This window comes from Pollachius pollachius (genome assembly GCF_949987615.1).
Source record: "Pollachius pollachius genome assembly, chromosome: 6".
Taxonomy (NCBI): domain Eukaryota; kingdom Metazoa; phylum Chordata; class Actinopteri; order Gadiformes; family Gadidae; genus Pollachius; species Pollachius pollachius.
The window spans coordinates 2,195,519-2,213,018 of record NC_136939.1 but is presented as its reverse complement, the minus strand read 5'-3'; the positions used below and the strand labels follow the sequence as shown (position 1 = coordinate 2,213,018).

Here is a 17,500-nt window from a genome sequence, read left to right as displayed (position 1 = left end):
TCCAGCAAGCGCAGGCGGTTGGAGGAGGCGCGGAGCTGCCACAGCGAGCGCGGCAGGTCCGCCGGCAGCTGGGGCAGCCGGTTGTGGGACAGGTCCAGCACCCGCAGGTGGGCGTAGCCGCCCAGCTGGCCGTCCAGGTGGTGCAGCCGGTTGTGGGACAGGTTGAGGGAGCGCAGGTTGGGCTGCAGGCCGTGGGGCAGGCGCTTCAGGCCCTTCCCCGAGCAGTCCACCTCCCGGTGGCCCGGGGCGCAGGAGCACACGGAGGGGCAGACCGCCCGGACCCCCCCCCCCCCCTCCTCCCCCGGTAGGAGGAGGAGGTGCAGCAGGAGGTGCGGGAGGAGGCGTGGCAGCGCCGAGGACCTGTGCGGTACGGAGCTGGAGACGGGACAAAAGCACAACACAGGACGGGGTGAGGCAGGGACCTCTCTTTGAGGTGACAGGACGAACCGGGCGGCAGGCGGGGGGGGCTCCTTTGAGAGAGGATAAAGAGGAACCGAGCCGAGCTCCTCTGAGGGGATGCAGACACAGAGAGGAGGAGGACGTGAAAAGGAGAAATGGCTTTCTGACTGCAGGTGGAGCTGAGATACTGCAGAGAGGGAGAGAGAGGGAGAGAGAGAGAGAGAGAGGAGGGAAGGGAGAGAGAGAGAGAGAGAGAGACAGAGAGGAGGGAAGGGAGAGAGAGGAGGGAAGGGAGAGAGAGAGAGAAAGAGAGAAAGAGAGAGAGGGAGAGAGAGAGAGAGAGGAGGGAAGGGAGAGAGAGAGAGAGAGAGAGAGGAGGGAAGGGAGGGAGAGAGAGAGAGAGAGAGAGAGAGAGGGAGAGAGAGAGAGAGGGAGAGAGAGGGAGAGAGAGAGAAAGAGAGAGAGAGAGAGAGGGGGGAAGGGAGAAAGAGGGAGAGAGAGAGAGAAAGAGGGAGAGAGAGAGAGAGAGAGAGAGAGAGAGAGAGAGGGGTAAAGAAAGAATAAGAGGGAGTTTAACCGATTTAGAAGGGCTGTGTTGTGTCTATTTATGGCCAAATGAATTGTTGTACTCTGACGCACGCACATACATATATCTACACGTGCACACACAAACACACACACACATACATATACACACACACACAGACAGGTACACGCACACACACACACACATTTACACACACACACACGCACACACATACACACACACACACACACACACACACACACACACATACAAGTCAAGTTTCACAGTGCTTGCATTAACACCTAATTATATAGATCAATCAGTCAACCTGACTCACCCGTTTATCCCTCTCTCCCTCTGTCTCTATTGCCCTCTGTCTGTCTCTCTCTATCTCTTTCTCTCTCACTCTTACTATCTATCAACATCTCTCTCTCTCTCTCTCCCTCTTCCTCTGTCTATGTCCCTCTCTAACTCTCTCTCTCTCTAACTCTCTCTCTCTCTCTCTCTCTCTCGCTCTCTCTCTCTCTTTTTCTCTATGTCTGTCTCTTTCTCAATACATTTAAAAGGGCTTTAATGAAATGGAAAATTAACATTAATTTGGCTATTTATAAAGCAACAAAATACTACAAAAGGGTGAAAAAGGAAATTAAATAATAATTATCAGTAAAAGTGAGTCAAACTATTTCCAGGAACTGGGCCACAGAATGAGTCTTACCTTCATAAACCTTCTCTCTCTCTCTCTCTCTCTCTCTCTCTCTCTCTCTCTCTCTCTCTGTCTCTCTGTCTCTCTCTCTCTCTCTCTCTCTCTCTCATACTTGTGTACGTCCCTATGCAGATTTCTCTGTGAGCCAGACTTCAGTCATGCAGTAAAGGACAGAGCATCCTTCATCACCCCTCATCATTACACTATTATACATTTCTATATTCATAACTAAAAGTATGATGCTGATTTATAGATGACATTTAAATTTAAATGTTGGCAAATTAATGCTTCCACATTATCAACAGTTGGAAATTTTGCTGAATAAGTACTAAGTGAGGTTAGGGGAGGATAGTGTTTAGTCATGCAGCTAATGTATTATGGGATGGTTATCTGGTTAGGGTCCTCATTGTCATGGTAATCAGCATGGTCGCAGCTTCCTGAGGAGAATAACTAGCTCAGTGGCTGACACACACAAACACGCACACGCAGGAACACACACGCACACGCAGGAACACACACGCACACGCAGGCAGGCACATGCACACACCCACAAAAACAAACGCATGTAACCACACACACATGCAGGCACAAAAACACACATACACACATATGTGTGCATGTACATACACATAAGCACATGCAGGCACACAGACACATGCACCCACACACACGTCACACAGAGACACACACAAACGCAGGTACACACACACACAGACACACACATATGCACACAGAGGCACGCACACACACACAAACGCATGTAAACACACATGCACGCGCAGAAGCATGCACACACACACACACACACAAACCACCTTCCCCAACACACACATACGCTCACACTGAAAACATCCGCAGTCTCAAACTCCATGTGTCACACGGCACGTGAGATTGTTCGCAACGCGACACAGGTTGAAGCAAAACGACTCCAGAAGCTCCGCAGAACCCACTCACCTCCTCATCTTATCATGCCAGTCCGCTCTCCTCTCTCTCTCTCTCTCTCTCTCTCTCTCCCTCCTTCTCAGTGGCTCCTCTGCTCTTTTGAAGCCCCGGGCGTGAGGAGAACGGGCGGCTGATCTGGGGTCTGTACTCCCGGGTCTGTAACTCTGTAGCTCCCGTCTGGGCCGGAGCCAGAGAGATGGGGTCGGACCTCAGAGTGTCCTCTCCTCCGTTCCGCCGGTTGCTCTGTAGATCTGCTCTGTAGATCTGCTCTGTAGATCTGCTCTGTAGATCTGCTCTGTTGATCTGCTGATGTCTCAACGTGCGACCGTGCAGCACGACTCCATCACTCACTGCAGGCTGCCCGGTCCTGGGCAGAGGGGAACTGGGGTGTGTGTGTGTGTGTGTGTGTGTGTGTGTGTGTGTGTGTGTGTGTGTGTGTGTGTTAGGGGAGAGAGGGGTGCAGAGGAGGCATGGGATGGCTGCCTAATAGGAAAGAGAGAGAGGGAGGGAGAGAGAGTGAGCGAGAGAGAGAGATTGACAGGGAGGGAGGGTGAGTCAGAGAGAGGGAGAGATGGAGCCAGGAGAGAGAGAGAGAGAGTGAGAGAGAGAGAGAGAGAGAGAGAGAGATGAAGAGCAGATAACACTGAAGGAGTTACGAGAAGCTTCTAGCAGAACAATAACCCCTGGAAGCAGGTGTTCCCCCCCCCTCATCTCAATAATAAGCCCTCTTTATGAGTTCCTGTCCGAGCAACGTGGGCAGGATGTGGGTTGTTTTCCCCGGGTGAGCTGAAAGGACTTTACCCTTCTAAACGGGCAGACCCTGGTCTGCTGCCTGGTACCAGCCCTCTGATTGGATGAGGAGTGCTGTATTCAGTGTCGTAGGTTTTGAAGGGTTACAGCGTGGCGCTGCAGCGCAGCTCCCTCTGCAGCGCTGTAGCGCGGGAGACGGAGGCTGGAGCAGGGCTGGCTAGCATAGCTGGGTAGCATGGCTGTGTAGCATGGTGTTAATGCTGTGTAGCACGGTGGTGTAGCATTGCAGTGTAGCAATGGCAGTGTAGCATAGCTGTGTGGCATGCTACACAGCTATGCTGCGGCTGTGCTGCATGGGTCTGTAGCATGGCTGTGTAGCATGTTTGTAGTATTGATGTGCGTGCCATTTCCAGCAGCTGAGAACTAGGGTCTCAAAATATGCAACATCATTACCATAAATGCTTTGCAAATCAACAACAACAACAACAACAACAACAACGATGTAATACAATAATATTTTATACTTTAGAAGTTCTGAGTTATATATCATGTGTATATATTATGAGTTATATAGATGATGTATTATATATTATATATAGGATCACACAACAGCCTCCAGCTGCAGCAGTCAGAACATCAGCTGTCTCGACATACAAATAAACAATCAAACAACCCTTCATTAAAAAAACGTGCCCTTTGTTTTTGTTTCCGAAACAAGCTCTGTAGTCAGATCACACACACACAAAGGTACACACACACACACACACAAACACACACAGGTACAGGCACAGACACACACACACAGGTACAGGCACACACACACACACACAGGTACAGGCACACACACACACACAGGTACAGGCACACACACACATATACACACACACACACACACACACACACACACACATTCACTGATGTAGAAAGTGGTGGAGGAGGTGTGGTGGAGACTTCAGGCGCAACACGCACACAAAAACTCCTGGGCACACACAAACAAACACATACACTCACACAGGGAGAGGGACAAGGGCACAAACACACACACGCACGCACACACACTCAACCACACTCAGGAGAGAGACCTGGGCCCAAACAAACAAACACACACAAACACACCCTAATGAAAGGCTCTTTGTCTGGGTCAGTTCCTCAAGCAGCGGAACCGCGAGCGCTCACTAAAGAACCACTTCCTCCAACTCATCATCGTGTTCCTACCGGCTGTTCAGGGCCTCATAATCTCTCTTTCCTGTGTCTCGCAATGTCCCCCTTCACCTACAAACACACATGCACACACACACACGGACACACACACACACGGACACACACACACGCAACCCCCCTTCCCCCCCCCACACACACACACGCGCACACACACACACACACACACACGCATACACACACCGGCTACATGAATCGGCTCATGAATAATAATCATACTCGTTTCGGGGAATAATCATTTGCGTAACTTCTCGTTTTCCGTTTGTTATTCATTTATTTACACATTTATTTAAAAGAAAACAAAACATTTTCCACAAAGGAACATGATGGACCCGGCATGGGGGGCGCTTCTCCCCCAGACCCAGAACAAAGAACAACGGAGGTCTGGAGGCCGGTCCCCGGCAGCAGCGTCAAGTTTGACCGTCTCCTGAACGCAGCCTCAGGCCAGCGGGCCAGGCGCACCCACCTCCTGCCAACCACGTCGGCAGGAAGTGGCTTTGTATGCAGGCGGTGTGTGTGTGTGTGTGTGCTTGTGTGTGTGTGTGTGTGTGTTTGTTTTGAACTCGGGTTTTGTGTGCATACACAAACCCCTGGCTCTACACCGCATCCCCGGACCCCTCCCCAGGGCAGGGGTCCGTGGGGGCTCCAGGCTCACTGGGACCCCCATCTGGGGCCAGGACGACGGCCGTCCCGTTCGCCTCCGCGTCCGCCTCCCCCTCTCCTCCCTTCCCCTCCTGCTCCTCGTCCGCCCCCCCTCCCTCCCCCCCCTCCCCTCCCTCCCCCCCCTCCCCCCTGTCACCCCCGTCGCCCGTCCCTCCCCCCTGCTGCCCCTCCTTCGTCTCCAGGAGTCCGAGCAGCAGGCAGGTGTCGTTGGCGGGGGGTCGCTGCGTGCGCTTGGCCTTGTTGCGCTGCGCGCTGCCCACCCAGAACTCAGAGTTGCTGATGAGGTCGCTGTCAGGCTCCGCCTCCCGCCGCCGCTGGCAGAGCTTCCAGGTCAGCAGGGCCGTGGTGACCAGCAGCCCCACGCACGCCACCATCAGCACGCCCGCCACCATCAGCACCACGCGCCACTCCATCCGGGTGACAATGCAGTGCACCGTGGTGGCGGGGATGGGGGCGTTGGTGGTGGGTTTGGCGGTGGTGGTGGTGGTGGTGGTGGGTTTGGCGGTGGTGGTGGTAGGGGTGGGCTTGGCCTTGGTGGTGTTGGGGGCGGCAATGATGGGGGGGGCATGAGAGGGCGACACCGGGCCGGGGGGCGTGGTCGGGGCGTCGTTAGTGCTGTTCTCCAGAATCGGGGAGAAGCCGGGGAAGTCTGGGGTCACGCTCAAGAGGGAAGGAGCTTCCTCGATCGACGAGTTCGAGGGGGAGGAGCCCGAAGCCTTGATGGAGGCTTTTGGGTCGCTGGCGGGGACGCCCGCCAACAGAGAGAGCAGGGTGAGGACGAGGAGGAGGGACGAGGAGCTCTTCATGGTGCCGGCTGAACAGAGGGAGGAAGAGGGTTTGAGGACAGTTGGTAGTGAAGGTTCTGACACACGCCCAATCGCAAAAATGTCCCAGCACCATTTTCGCCGCCAGTTTACGGGCGGGAATCGGACCTCACAATACGATTTCGAACCGACTATTTCGATGTAAAGAAAGATTTACACCAATCAACTATTTATAAAAATCAACTAAATAACTCTATATAATTCACTATAGCGCTCTCTCTAGGACAGAACCATCAATACGTCTCCACGGAGATAACATCCACGTTCAACATTTCGGGTAACATCTCATCTCCCACCCACACTTATTTATTCTGGTAGGTGTCATTGAGGTTGTCCACCTGTTGGACCTGTGAGACCGGATCGCAGGACAAACACAAATATGACAAGAACATATATATGTTACGAGAATGCGGATACGACACACGGCAGCCCTGAACATTAAAGTCATCCACCCATCACTAGAACCTGATTTGATGGTCTTGTTCCGAATACTCAGTGATTCTGAGTATCATATATGTTTGTGATTAAATATTCTACCAGTTAAGCCAGGTTTACTCATAGAGGATGCTAAGGATTTAGAAAACATTTTCAACATTAAAAACATACGTATCCATCATTCTCTGACCAGGGTTGTTTTGTAGCGTATAAACCAGAGCCTAATACAGTGATGGCCCTGAGCTTCACCGTTTAGGTCAAGGCCGCCGCTAGAGACAGACAAAAATTTATCCGAAATACCTTCACATCACATCACAACACAAGTCATCCCAGGAGAACACCTTCTCCTCTGCCCTACGTCTGAGCGGAGAGGTCGTGGATAAGAACTAGTCTCCTCTGGTTCTCACTCTGGTTCACTGATTCAACTCTCAAACGGTCTCAGAGTTAACAGATCAAACAGTACAACTGGAGGATGGAAGGGGTTTGACTCACCTCGGCTACGAGACGATCACGCAGAGGACTAGAACCCGGCTGACAAGCTCAGCCCTTGTGAGAGACAAGGCATCGTGACACCCATTAACAACGTCACTTCCTCTTCCCACTTTCGGTTCTCTATTCACTCCCCACACCTAGCAGGAAGTGGTCATCGTTGTTGCGCTCTTCGGTCTTAAAATACCGCGGGAGGGCCAGCTGTAGCTCTGCTGTGACGCTAACGGAGAAATGATAAATGATGATATTCTAATTGGAATATCCTGGATCATTTCGCTTGTGATCTGATTTTAAAGTCAAGCAGGGAGAGTAGGTGTAGTTTAGGTAGGCCGGGAGTATTCTTCAAACTGTATTAAGAACCCTATAACTATATACAATCTGTAAAATATATATTCTTTAAGCGTTTGTTCAGTTCCAAGTGTCACGTACTGATGATGGGTTTGTGGTCGGAAACCACAAGCTTTCTGGATGTGAGAAAGCACTCATCTTAACACAACGGCCATTGTTGCTTATCTCCCCTTCGTACGTGCACACAGACACACACGCACGCACACACACACACACCCACACGCGTCTTCATGCACTGCCCCCTCCCAGGTACAACCTTCACACACACACACACACACAAACACACACACACCCACACACACGCACACGCACACACACACACACACACACCTGACGTTTCCATTCTCCCAATGAATGTTATTAGTCATGGTATCAGGCATCTCTCAAGGGCTTGAAATTGAAAATACTGCTTAGTTTTATTTTACAATTCGGCCATTTAGCAGATGATTGAATGCATAGAAACTTATGGCTATACCTATGGCTGGTTCAGACTACACGACTCTCAGATATTCCTCCACGATGTAACATGTCACACTATACGATCACAGAGCCAGGAAATCGGGCCTTGTCTCGCCGGAAGACTGGCCACACTACAAGATTCGAGGGTGCGATGCTCTCTACTTTGTATCATTCACGTTTGCAAGATACTGTGGCGATCAAACCAGAAGCGGAGGCAGGTATCCGGTGTAACAGCCGGTTGGCTTTATTCCACGAACTTTGCAAACTTCACAACAGCTTAACAAGGCACACATGTATCGCTCTACACCCACATTTCACACACTCCTACTCGGAGCTCGCACAGGAAGACACCCACACACACTGCGCAACCTCCCCCAATCACAAGCCCCCATGTTGCTGGACCTAGTATCCCTACTTGTGATTGGACTACAGCGCTGTCACTCACTAGTACACATACCAGGGTCGCTACACTACCCCCCCACCACAAAGATCCTCGCCCTCGAGGAGACTAACAGCGACTACAGAACAGAAAAATACATGAGCATGAAACAACTCAAATTGTGCATGTTTTTTTTTTTTTTTTTTAATGTCCAACATTTCTTTTACTAACTAGGAAGATCTGGGCAGACTGCCATCACTTCCAGTGAGCCCAGGGCGCATTCTTGCCCTTCTAAGAACTCGGGTCTCACTCCTAACTACTCCTCTTCCCAGAGAGTGTCTACAAAGTCCCTGTAACGCCCCGGGGGTCTCCTCTGACGGCAGGGCCGCCCTCCTTCCTGGGCTGGAGCACCTGGACCAGGGGCTGAGTTGCTCTCCCCGTGAGGAGGGGACTGTGACGGTGAGGGGGGTGGTTCAGCTGGGTCTGGGCCTGACGGGGGCCTCAGAGTGAGCTCTGGCGGAGTTGGGGGTGGGGGTCCTGGCGTCCCAGGCCGGGAAATGGAGGCGTCGCCATTTGGATGAGACGTGGGAGGCTGAATAGGCAAGGCTGGTGTCCCCTCTGCTTGCCCCTGTGAGCCCCCACGGTACGGGGCCAACCGGTCTCGATGAAGCGCCACCCTCCTCCCCCTGCCGGGGAGCTGCACCCTGTACACCACCTCTCCCCATCTCTCCAGTATCTTGCAAGGGCCCACCCACTGGCTCTCAAGCTTAGGGCACCGCCCCTTTTTCCTCTGAGGGCTGAAGACCCAGACCAGTTCCCCAGCCCGAAAATGTCTCCCTCGGGTCCTCACGTCATAATTACGCTTCTGCCTCAGCCCAGCTTGCTGCTGCTGTTTCCGGGCAAAAGCGTGGGCCAAATCCAGGCGGTCCTGCAGCCTCCTGGCATACTCTGGACCTGGGGGGGCCTCTGGGGAGTCTGGTGGACGGCCAAACGACAGCTCGGCAGGGGTACGGAGCTCTCTCCCCAGCATGAGAAGAGAGGGCGTACAGGAGGTGGTTTCCTGCATGGCAGAGCGGCAAGCCATGAGCACCAGGGGTAGGTGGTCGTCCCAATCTCGCTGGTGCTGTGACGTGATGATGGCCAGCTGCTGGCCCAACGTGCGATGAAACCGCTCCACTAAGCCATCGCTCTGAGGGTGCAAGGGCGTGGTGCGGGTTTTGTGCATCCCTAGGCGCTCACACATAGAGGCAAAAACCCGGGACTCAAAATTCCTCCCCTGGTCGCTGTGAATGGTCTCCGGCACTCCAAAACGGCTGAACATGCCTGCCACTAGCGCATCGGCCACCGTCACTGCCTCCTGATCGGGAATAGCGTAAGCTTCGGGCCATTTAGTGAAGTAGTCGATGGCCGTGAGTACATAGCGGTTACCCTTGTCGGAGCGAGGCAGCGGCCCTACTACATCCACCGCCACCCTCTCCATGGGGGCTCCCACTGTATGCTGCTGGAGCGGGGCATGAGAACGACCGGGGGGACCCTTACGTGCTGTACAGGCATCGCAGCGGCGGCAGAAGTCCTCTACGTCCCGCCGACACTGGCCCCAGTAGAAGCTCTGGCGAAGGCGTCTAAGTGTCTTAGTCACCCCAAAGTGCCCCGAACCTGCAGCTCCATGCATGGCCTCCAACACTGCCTCTTGCAGGCCATGGGGGACCACGACCTGCCATCTCTGTTCTCCTGTTGCTGGTTGTGACCACGCCCGCTGTAGTACCCCCTGACACAGCCGCAGAGCCCTGAATTTGGCCCACAGCCCCTTGGTTATTGCTGAGAACCTTGCCACTTCCTCCCATGGTGGCCGCTGCTGAGCCTCCACCCACTGTAGCACAGGTTTAAGGTCGGGGTCCTGCTCCTGTTGCTGCCTCCATTCAGCTGGGTCGACCATCTGCAGCTCGCGGCAGATGAGTTCTTCTACCCGACGCACAGCGGCACAGCCCCCGTTTTCCTCCTGCAGTTCTCTCTCACGAGTCTCTCTCCGCTCGCAATACTGGCACCCCACCGCGGCACACGGGCGACGTGACAGGGCATCGGCGTTGGTGTGGCGGGCCCCCGGCCGATGCTCCACGGTGAAGTTGAAAGCCTGGAGCTCTTCTATCCACCTGGCGACCTGTCCCTCTGGCTCTTTGAATGTCATGAGCCACTGGAGAGCCGCGTGGTCTGTCCTCACTCTGAACAGTGGGCCGCACAGATAGTACTTGAAATGCCTGATGGACAGCACTACAGCCAAGAGCTCCCTGCGGGTGACACAGTAGCGCCTTTCAGCCTTGTTGAACGCTCGGCTGAAATATGCCACCACCCGTTCCCCATCGGGGCCAGTCTGGGACAGCACACCACCCACCCCCGAGCCACTAGCGTCCGTATCCAAGAGGAATGGCAAGGAGGGATCAGCTGGGGCAAGAACCGGGGCTTCGCTCAGAGCCCGTTGAAGGCTGGTGAAGGCCTCCTGACACTGCTCGGTCCAGAGAAAGTCGCAGTCTTTTTGTAGCAGCTGAAACAGGGGGGCAGCGGTGCAGGAGAAGCCCCGTACGAACCTCCTGTAGTACGAGGCTAGGCCCAAGAAGCTCTTCAGCTGCTTCTGGTTGGTGGGTGCTGGCCAACCGGTGACAGCCTGCACCTTGTTCCCCAGAGTGCCAATGCCCTCCTCTCCCACCTTGTGACCCAAAAAGGTTACCTCTCGCTGCATGAAGTGGCACTTTTCTGGGTGAAGCTTAAGGCCAGCAGTCCTTATCCTCTCCAGCACTTGACGCAGGGCTCCCAGAGCTGTCTCGAAGGAACTTCCATGAGCCAGGATGTCGTCGAGGTATACCAGGCACTGTTGCCGGGGGACCCCGGCCAGCACCCTGTCCATCAACCTCGCGAAGGTGGCCGGGGCATTACAAAGGCCAAAACTAAGGACCTTGAACTGCCACAGCCCCCGCCCTGTGCAAAACGCTGTTTTGGGTCTTGCCTCCGGGGAGAGGGGAACCTGGTAATAGCCGCTGCGGAGGTCCAAGGAGGAGAACCAAGAGGACCCGGAGACCAGGTCCAGAGACTCGTCTATGCGCGGCAGGGGGTAGGAGTCTTTCCGGGTTATCCCGTTCACCGGCCGGTAGTCCAGACAGAGCCTCCAACCGCTCACCTTCTTGGGGACCATGACAACGGCGGCGGCCCAGGGGCTGTCTGAGGGCTCGATGATGCCTGCCTGCAGTAGGTTACGAACTGCCTCATCGCAAGCCTCTTGACGAGCCAGGGGGAGGCGGCGAGGCCGGCACTTGATGGGGCGTGCGTCCCCCGTGTCGATGTCGTGATGTACTAGGTGAGTCAACCCCACCTCCTCGTCGCTCATGGCAAAGCTGTCTTTGAATTCTAGTAACAGCTGCCACAGCTCCTCCTGCTGTTGAGGGTCCAGGCCGCCACAGTTCTTCCTCCATATATCTCTCACAGCCGATATTTCCCCCTCTCTCTCTGTATTGGTCGAAAGTGACCGGGACGTGGTCGCGTGTACGGTGGACGTGGTCCCTGAAGGGGTGCTGTTGACTCCAGCCTCCACCGTTCCTCTGGGCTGCAGCTGTGAGGCTTTTGTAAGAAGAGGGGGAGAAGGTGAGAGGGGGGGGGTCGCACCTGATGGGGGGGTCGAGGTGAGAGAGGGGCCGACACTCCGAGTGGGAGTGGCAGGAGGGAGGGACGCGGCCGGGGTGATGTTGAGAGCTGCCCCTATTGATTCACCAGCCGGTGTGAAAAGTCTGACAGGGGGTGTGACAAGGGTGTCTATGGGCAACATAGTGACGACTGGTCCCCCTCGGAAACTCACCAGGCCCCTCCCAAAATCCAGGACACATCCTGTAGCTTTTAGAAAGTCCAAACCCAGAATACAGGGTTCCTGAACGGCAGCTATCCATAGCAGGTGACGTACCGCCCACCCCCCTATAGTCACTGAAAACCTGCTTTTTCCTGTCAGGGGAGCTAGTTCCCCGGTGACGGTGCGCAGCCACTTGGCGGTCGGCTCCAACTGGGTCCCCCCAGGCACCACATCAGGTCTCACCAAGGAAACTGTCGCCCCAGAGTCTACTAGAGCCAGACATGGTACACCCTCCACAGTGACTGAAATATAGCACGACTCACCCACCGAGGCACGCCCCACTAAGATGTCAGGTACCAAGCTGGTGTCATCGTCTGCTGTGGAGGCTGGCTGGGAGGTAGGGGAAGGGGGTGGAGTCCGCATATTCCCCTCTACGCGGACCCGGAGCCGTTTCCCTGAGCCGGGCGCTGTTTAGGGCACTCTCTAGCCAAATGCCCTGGCTGTCCACACTCCCAGCAGACTCTGGGCCCTGGCCGCGGCCGTCGTACGGGCTGTAGTGACATAGCTCTGATCAGTTCGGTCATTTCAGCCGCCCAGGCCGGTTTCTCCTCCACTGTGGGGCCCCCGGCTGCCGTCCTCACCGACAGCGGGCTTTCTTTTACGCTGCTCCCTGCAGCTACTCCCCATACGATCTCCCTCTCTGCAGCCATCTCCAAGGCTGACTGTAAGGTCCGTGGGTGCTGCAGCTGAACCTGAACCCGCAGTTCAGAGGGGAAAAGGGCTCGGATGAACTGGTCACGGGCTAGTTCGCTCTGTACCCCCGGTGGCATGTGTGCGTAAGCCCGCCTGGTCAGACTCTCTATGTCGTTGGCCAGTACACGTAACGGCTCCCCGGTCCTTCTGCATCGATTATTTAGTTCATTACGAAGGAGCTCTGGTTGTAAACATTGTCCAAAACGCCTCTGTAGGGCCCCTACTAAAGCCGTGTAACAGTGTCTGTCTTCGGGGGTGAGCAGAAGGAGACAAGTCAGCGCTTCGTCAGTGAGGCAGAGTGCTAGCTGTAGGGCTTTAGCTTCTGTCGACCACCCCACTGCATGAGCTAACAACTCAAATTGTGCATGAAAAGCCTCCCAGTCTGACCTGCCAGAGTACTTGGGTGTTTTAACGGAGGTAACAGAAGCGGGAAGATGAACGCTGTTTACCTCGCGCTGTTCTCTCTCTCCGGTAGAGAGAGGGTTGCTGCGCCGCGTGAAAGACGGCGTCATGCTCGACTCGTGAGCTATTTCCACCACCGTCTCTCTCCGGCTCTCCTTCGCCTCACGTGCAGCTCTCTCGTACCCGCTGGCGGTTCCCGACCAACCGTAGGCTCCTTCCTCCACGTCTCTCCTCTCCTCCTTCACTCTTGTCCCGCCGAAGTCCTCCATAACGTGCAGCTAGCGAGATGGCTAATCTTCTGCTGTGGCTAGGCTAGCTCCCGACCGGATCCTTAGTTAACGTCCGAAGTCACTTCTGACACCAGTGTGGCGATCAAACCAGAAGCGGAGGCAGGTATCCGGTGTAACAGCCGGTTGGCTTTATTCCACGAACTTTGCAAACTTCACAACAGCTTAACAAGGCACACATGTATCGCTCTACACCCACATTTCACACACTCCTACTCGGAGCTCGCACAGGAAGACACCCACACACACTGCGCAACCTCCCCCAATCACAAGCCCCCATGTTGCTGGACCTAGTATCCCTACTTGTGATTGGACTACAGCGCTGTCACTCACTAGTACACATACCAGGGTCGCTACAATACTTAGAAAATCTATGGTTTAGAACTGACATAAATGATTTTTACATTTTTGTCATAAAGGTTCCAGTAGTTTTTATATCTGCTCAATGCAGCAACTCCTCACAGTAGTTGCGTTGCGCGTGACACGAGCGATACAAAGTACCCGCAGCGACAACGTAGCCTAGCAACAGAGCGCCAACAATGGATCCCGAGTGCCTAGCACTAGTAGGCATTATGCTGGCGGTTTGAGGTTTATGAAAGGTTATGATAGCTATTAGCACGTCACCAGCTGTTGGCTCCAAACTTACCGGGTAGGTCAACAGCGTCGGCTATTTCTCGCCAGGCTGTATCCCTTCACCCTATCGTAGAACTCCTTTGTGGACACGTCGAAAATACAGGGACGTTGCTGCCGCATTTCAACCAAAGTTGTCTCCATTATGTTGTTCCACTTTCTCTCGTTTTCTTTATTAGCATTCTTCTTCTTGCTATTGATCGTATTAATTTTTGTAGTAGTCACTGTGTACTCAGCGTAGTGCAGTGAAGTCAGTTGGTAAACACTGCGCGTGAGCTCCAGCTGTTCGCGGGGTTCCCTCGTGTCAACGATGGATACGTGATGCGATTCCCCCCAAAAAGATTGACATGCCAAACTTTTCGTCGTGGGGTTTTCGAACGTCGCAGACGAAAACATCGCAGATCGCAAGCATGTCACATTACAGGACCTCGTCTCGTCGCCGACCTTTCAAAATCGTGTACGACTCGCAAATTTGTCTGCGACGAACGAATCGGGGCAAAATCGGGCTGAAATCGTGTAGTCTGAACCAGCCATAGGGAGTTCAGATGCATCTCGTTGTGAGAAGCTAGGAGTTGAGGTCATGAACACATCCAGCAGTTCTACTAAGTTAATGAGAGCCTATGATCACAATCCAATTCAACCATGAATTACACATATGATGTTGGACAATTTAAAACGTTATTTTGCAAGTCAAGAAAGTCACTGTTTTTGGTAAAAACAGTTGAAGGACAAGACTGTGAAAGTAAATAATTAGAACAACGACACCTCTGTGTTTCGTACAGGCGTTCGTCAGACACACAAGCAGCAAGTCTCCCTCTTATCTCCCTGGCTGATCAGGGGACTCACCAGGAGAGACGTATAATGTATATAAATATAATGTACCAGATTTCGACAAAGTGTGACTCGCAGAATGCTCCTTTAAATTGACAAGAAGTAGTATAATATCATGGTACAATTCAATCGGAAAACAGGCTCTGGCCGGTCTGCTAGGCAGAGCGAAATAGGCGGGAATTATGTTTCCATGACAACCCTGAAACCAACATCTGCAGAGGGGTGGAGCTACGCTGCTTTCCGTTTTTAAACTCCTTCGTGTGCGTAGTCAGATAAGAGATTTCCATAACGGAATAATATTTTATATTCATTATATTAATAATACAGTTTTTGCCCGTTGTTTGAACACGTTTTGGAAAACTTGTCTCATTGTGTCAAAACTCAACACACAAGCAAATTGGACATTACACTGGGGAATATACCATTCACATCTATGTCAAATTGAAACTCTGCTATCGAGACCTAGAAATCCTTACACTTTCAGATCAGTAGCAATACACTAGTCTACTTGACATAAAAAATTGCAGTCTTTCATGTTCACTGTTTTTATTCAGTTCCACAGAAGGCAGGTTTTCACAACAACCAAAAAATCGAATACTCAATACTGTACATAGCAGTACAGTACATTACAGTGCATTAAATCAAGTTTAAGCAAAAATAAAACAAAAATACCCTACTGTACTGTAAACACAAAAAATCACGGCAATTGTGCGTGGGTGGGCTTATAGATCCTCGCCTCGCCTCTGCCGAATCCATCCATGGATGATCCTACCTCAATGTCTCCGCAGGCCTGTTCCATTGCCTGCAGAAAAGGCATGCGGGCATGTGGTTGGCGGTCATATACGCGCCATCTTCAAGCCGGAAAAAAATATTGTATTGGGTTTAGAAATGGCGAGTAAGGGGGTACGTATCCGACTTTAAATTGTCTATGGTTGGTGAACCAGTTCCGGACCAAAACAGCCCGATGGAAATTAAGTTTATCCACGACAACAACAAACCTGGGCTGCTCTGGTCCGTCCTGTACAGCTACATCATGAAGTGCATCAGGAAACGTGATGATATGTTGGGTATTGTAGGGACCTATTTTTGCATGATGGTGCAGTTACCCTCGAAGGCATGGCGGCACACGATGATATATTTCCCCGCCCTGCCCCGGGAAGTGCACGATTGCCCTTTGGCCTTTTTGTAGCTGGCTGATTGGTGTACAGTTTTGTGAGTAAGTGTATCTAAGTATTTTCAATTACCCAATGTGTTTTGTATTACAAATAGATGTGTTTTCCCAATTGTACGCTGGGATTTCATTTTTGAACTAAGTGTCTTATGTATGAAATAGTGTGTAGTGTGCAGGAGCAAGTGTGTTGTACAATTGCAACTAAAGTGCGAAGCAGCGCTTTTGTTTAAGGCATGGTTGCATGTGTTTAAGTAGTAAGGAAAACTTCAAGTTGTGTTACTTTGGCCTAAGCATGTGTCTATAGTGTTCAAGCAATTGGCAAAAACTGTAATTAATAAGTATTTTTCTACTTTTTAATTGAATAATCAACATAGCCTACAGGATGATGTGTCTGTTTATTACATTATGTTGCATGACCAAATATCACTAGTATAATCAGCTATACAATAATATACAACCACCATAGGCGACAGCCTCATGACTTTGGCGAGCACTCCGTCTCTCACAGATGCAGATCTGCGTGGCCATGCTTTCCTTTGTCGGCTCCGCGGACAGAAAGCACTATTGTGCCGTGGAGGGGATGCTTATCGCTCGGGTACCGTAGCATTGGTTAAACACTAATAGCTAGATTGGTTTGAAGTGAAAATATCCAGCTTTTCAGTAACAACATTTCGATTTCCTGAACTCCCCACCTCCCACTAGTGGCAGCGCATATTCGAGACGGTGGTTCTAGAACTTTTCGAGGACTGCAGTCCTGTCCTGTACCCCCCTAATGGGTACTTTAATCCCTCTCAAGTACCCTTTATAACATCAGAGGAGCACTCCAGAGACGGATGGGGAACTTGTTTTAGAACAGGCCTATTCTAAAACATATTCTTCAGACTTGCTGCCTTCCTTTTAGAGTTGCATATGATTTCAAACATCAGGCCTACAATTTCACACAAACATCTTTATTGTGCCTTTCCTCTGTGCTATTGTTGTGTGTAAGAGTGTATCTCTTACACACTGTCAGCATAAGTGTGTTAGTGGATGTGTGTGTATTGTGTGTCAGCATAAGTGTGTGCGTGTGTGTGTGTGTGTGTTGTCTGTGTCAGTGTAGGTGTGTGGGTGGATGTGTGTCTGTGTGCATGTCTTTTGTACTTTGTTCCCGTAAGGTATTTGGCATCGTAGTCGACCACGTCTTAACCAAGTTATAGTTTAATAACTTCTGCATGCCGACTTACGGTCCAATAACTCTGAGCTTGTGGGGGAAGTTTGGCTCGTCGGGGGATTTAAGAAGCAGGCGCAGTCTGACGTGACAAGCTTCACTTTATTGACCCCCCAGGGAGGAACGGAGCGCGTACAGAATGGAAGTCACATGCAATACAAAAATATGAATTCTGACATCAACATAAAAAAACACACATTTACAGTCTTTATACAGTATTTTGTACACGGGCAAAAAATAGAAATATATACATCT

The 17,500-nt window shown here is 52.1% G+C and overlaps 2 protein-coding genes across 2 annotated transcripts in view; both read right to left on the bottom strand.

Moving 5' to 3' along the window:
* The window catches only part of LOC307077552 (uncharacterized protein), a gene marked incomplete at its 3' end in the record, with an annotated part of 7,903 nt that extends 1,017 nt beyond the window's left edge, over nucleotides 1-6,886 (bottom strand). The window contains exons 1-4 of the mRNA XM_079738980.1: nucleotides 6,761-6,886; nucleotides 5,338-6,015; nucleotides 4,236-4,299; nucleotides 1-375 (exon numbers count right to left, since the gene is read on the bottom strand). The exon at nucleotides 1-375 is cut by the window's left edge and continues 493 nt beyond it. Of these exons, the coding sequence (XP_079595106.1) occupies nucleotides 1-375; nucleotides 4,236-4,299; nucleotides 5,338-6,007 (1,109 nt within the window). The 5' untranslated portion in view covers nucleotides 6,008-6,015; nucleotides 6,761-6,886. The remainder of the gene's footprint in view (nucleotides 376-4,235; nucleotides 4,300-5,337; nucleotides 6,016-6,760) is intronic.
* Nucleotides 6,887-17,333: 10,447 nt separating this feature from the next.
* The window catches only part of ksr1a (kinase suppressor of ras 1a), a gene marked incomplete at its 3' end in the record, with an annotated part of 35,834 nt that continues 35,667 nt past the window's right edge, over nucleotides 17,334-17,500 (bottom strand). Inside the window, exon 20 of the mRNA XM_079738691.1 lies at nucleotides 17,334-17,500. This exon is cut by the window's right edge and continues 1,409 nt beyond it.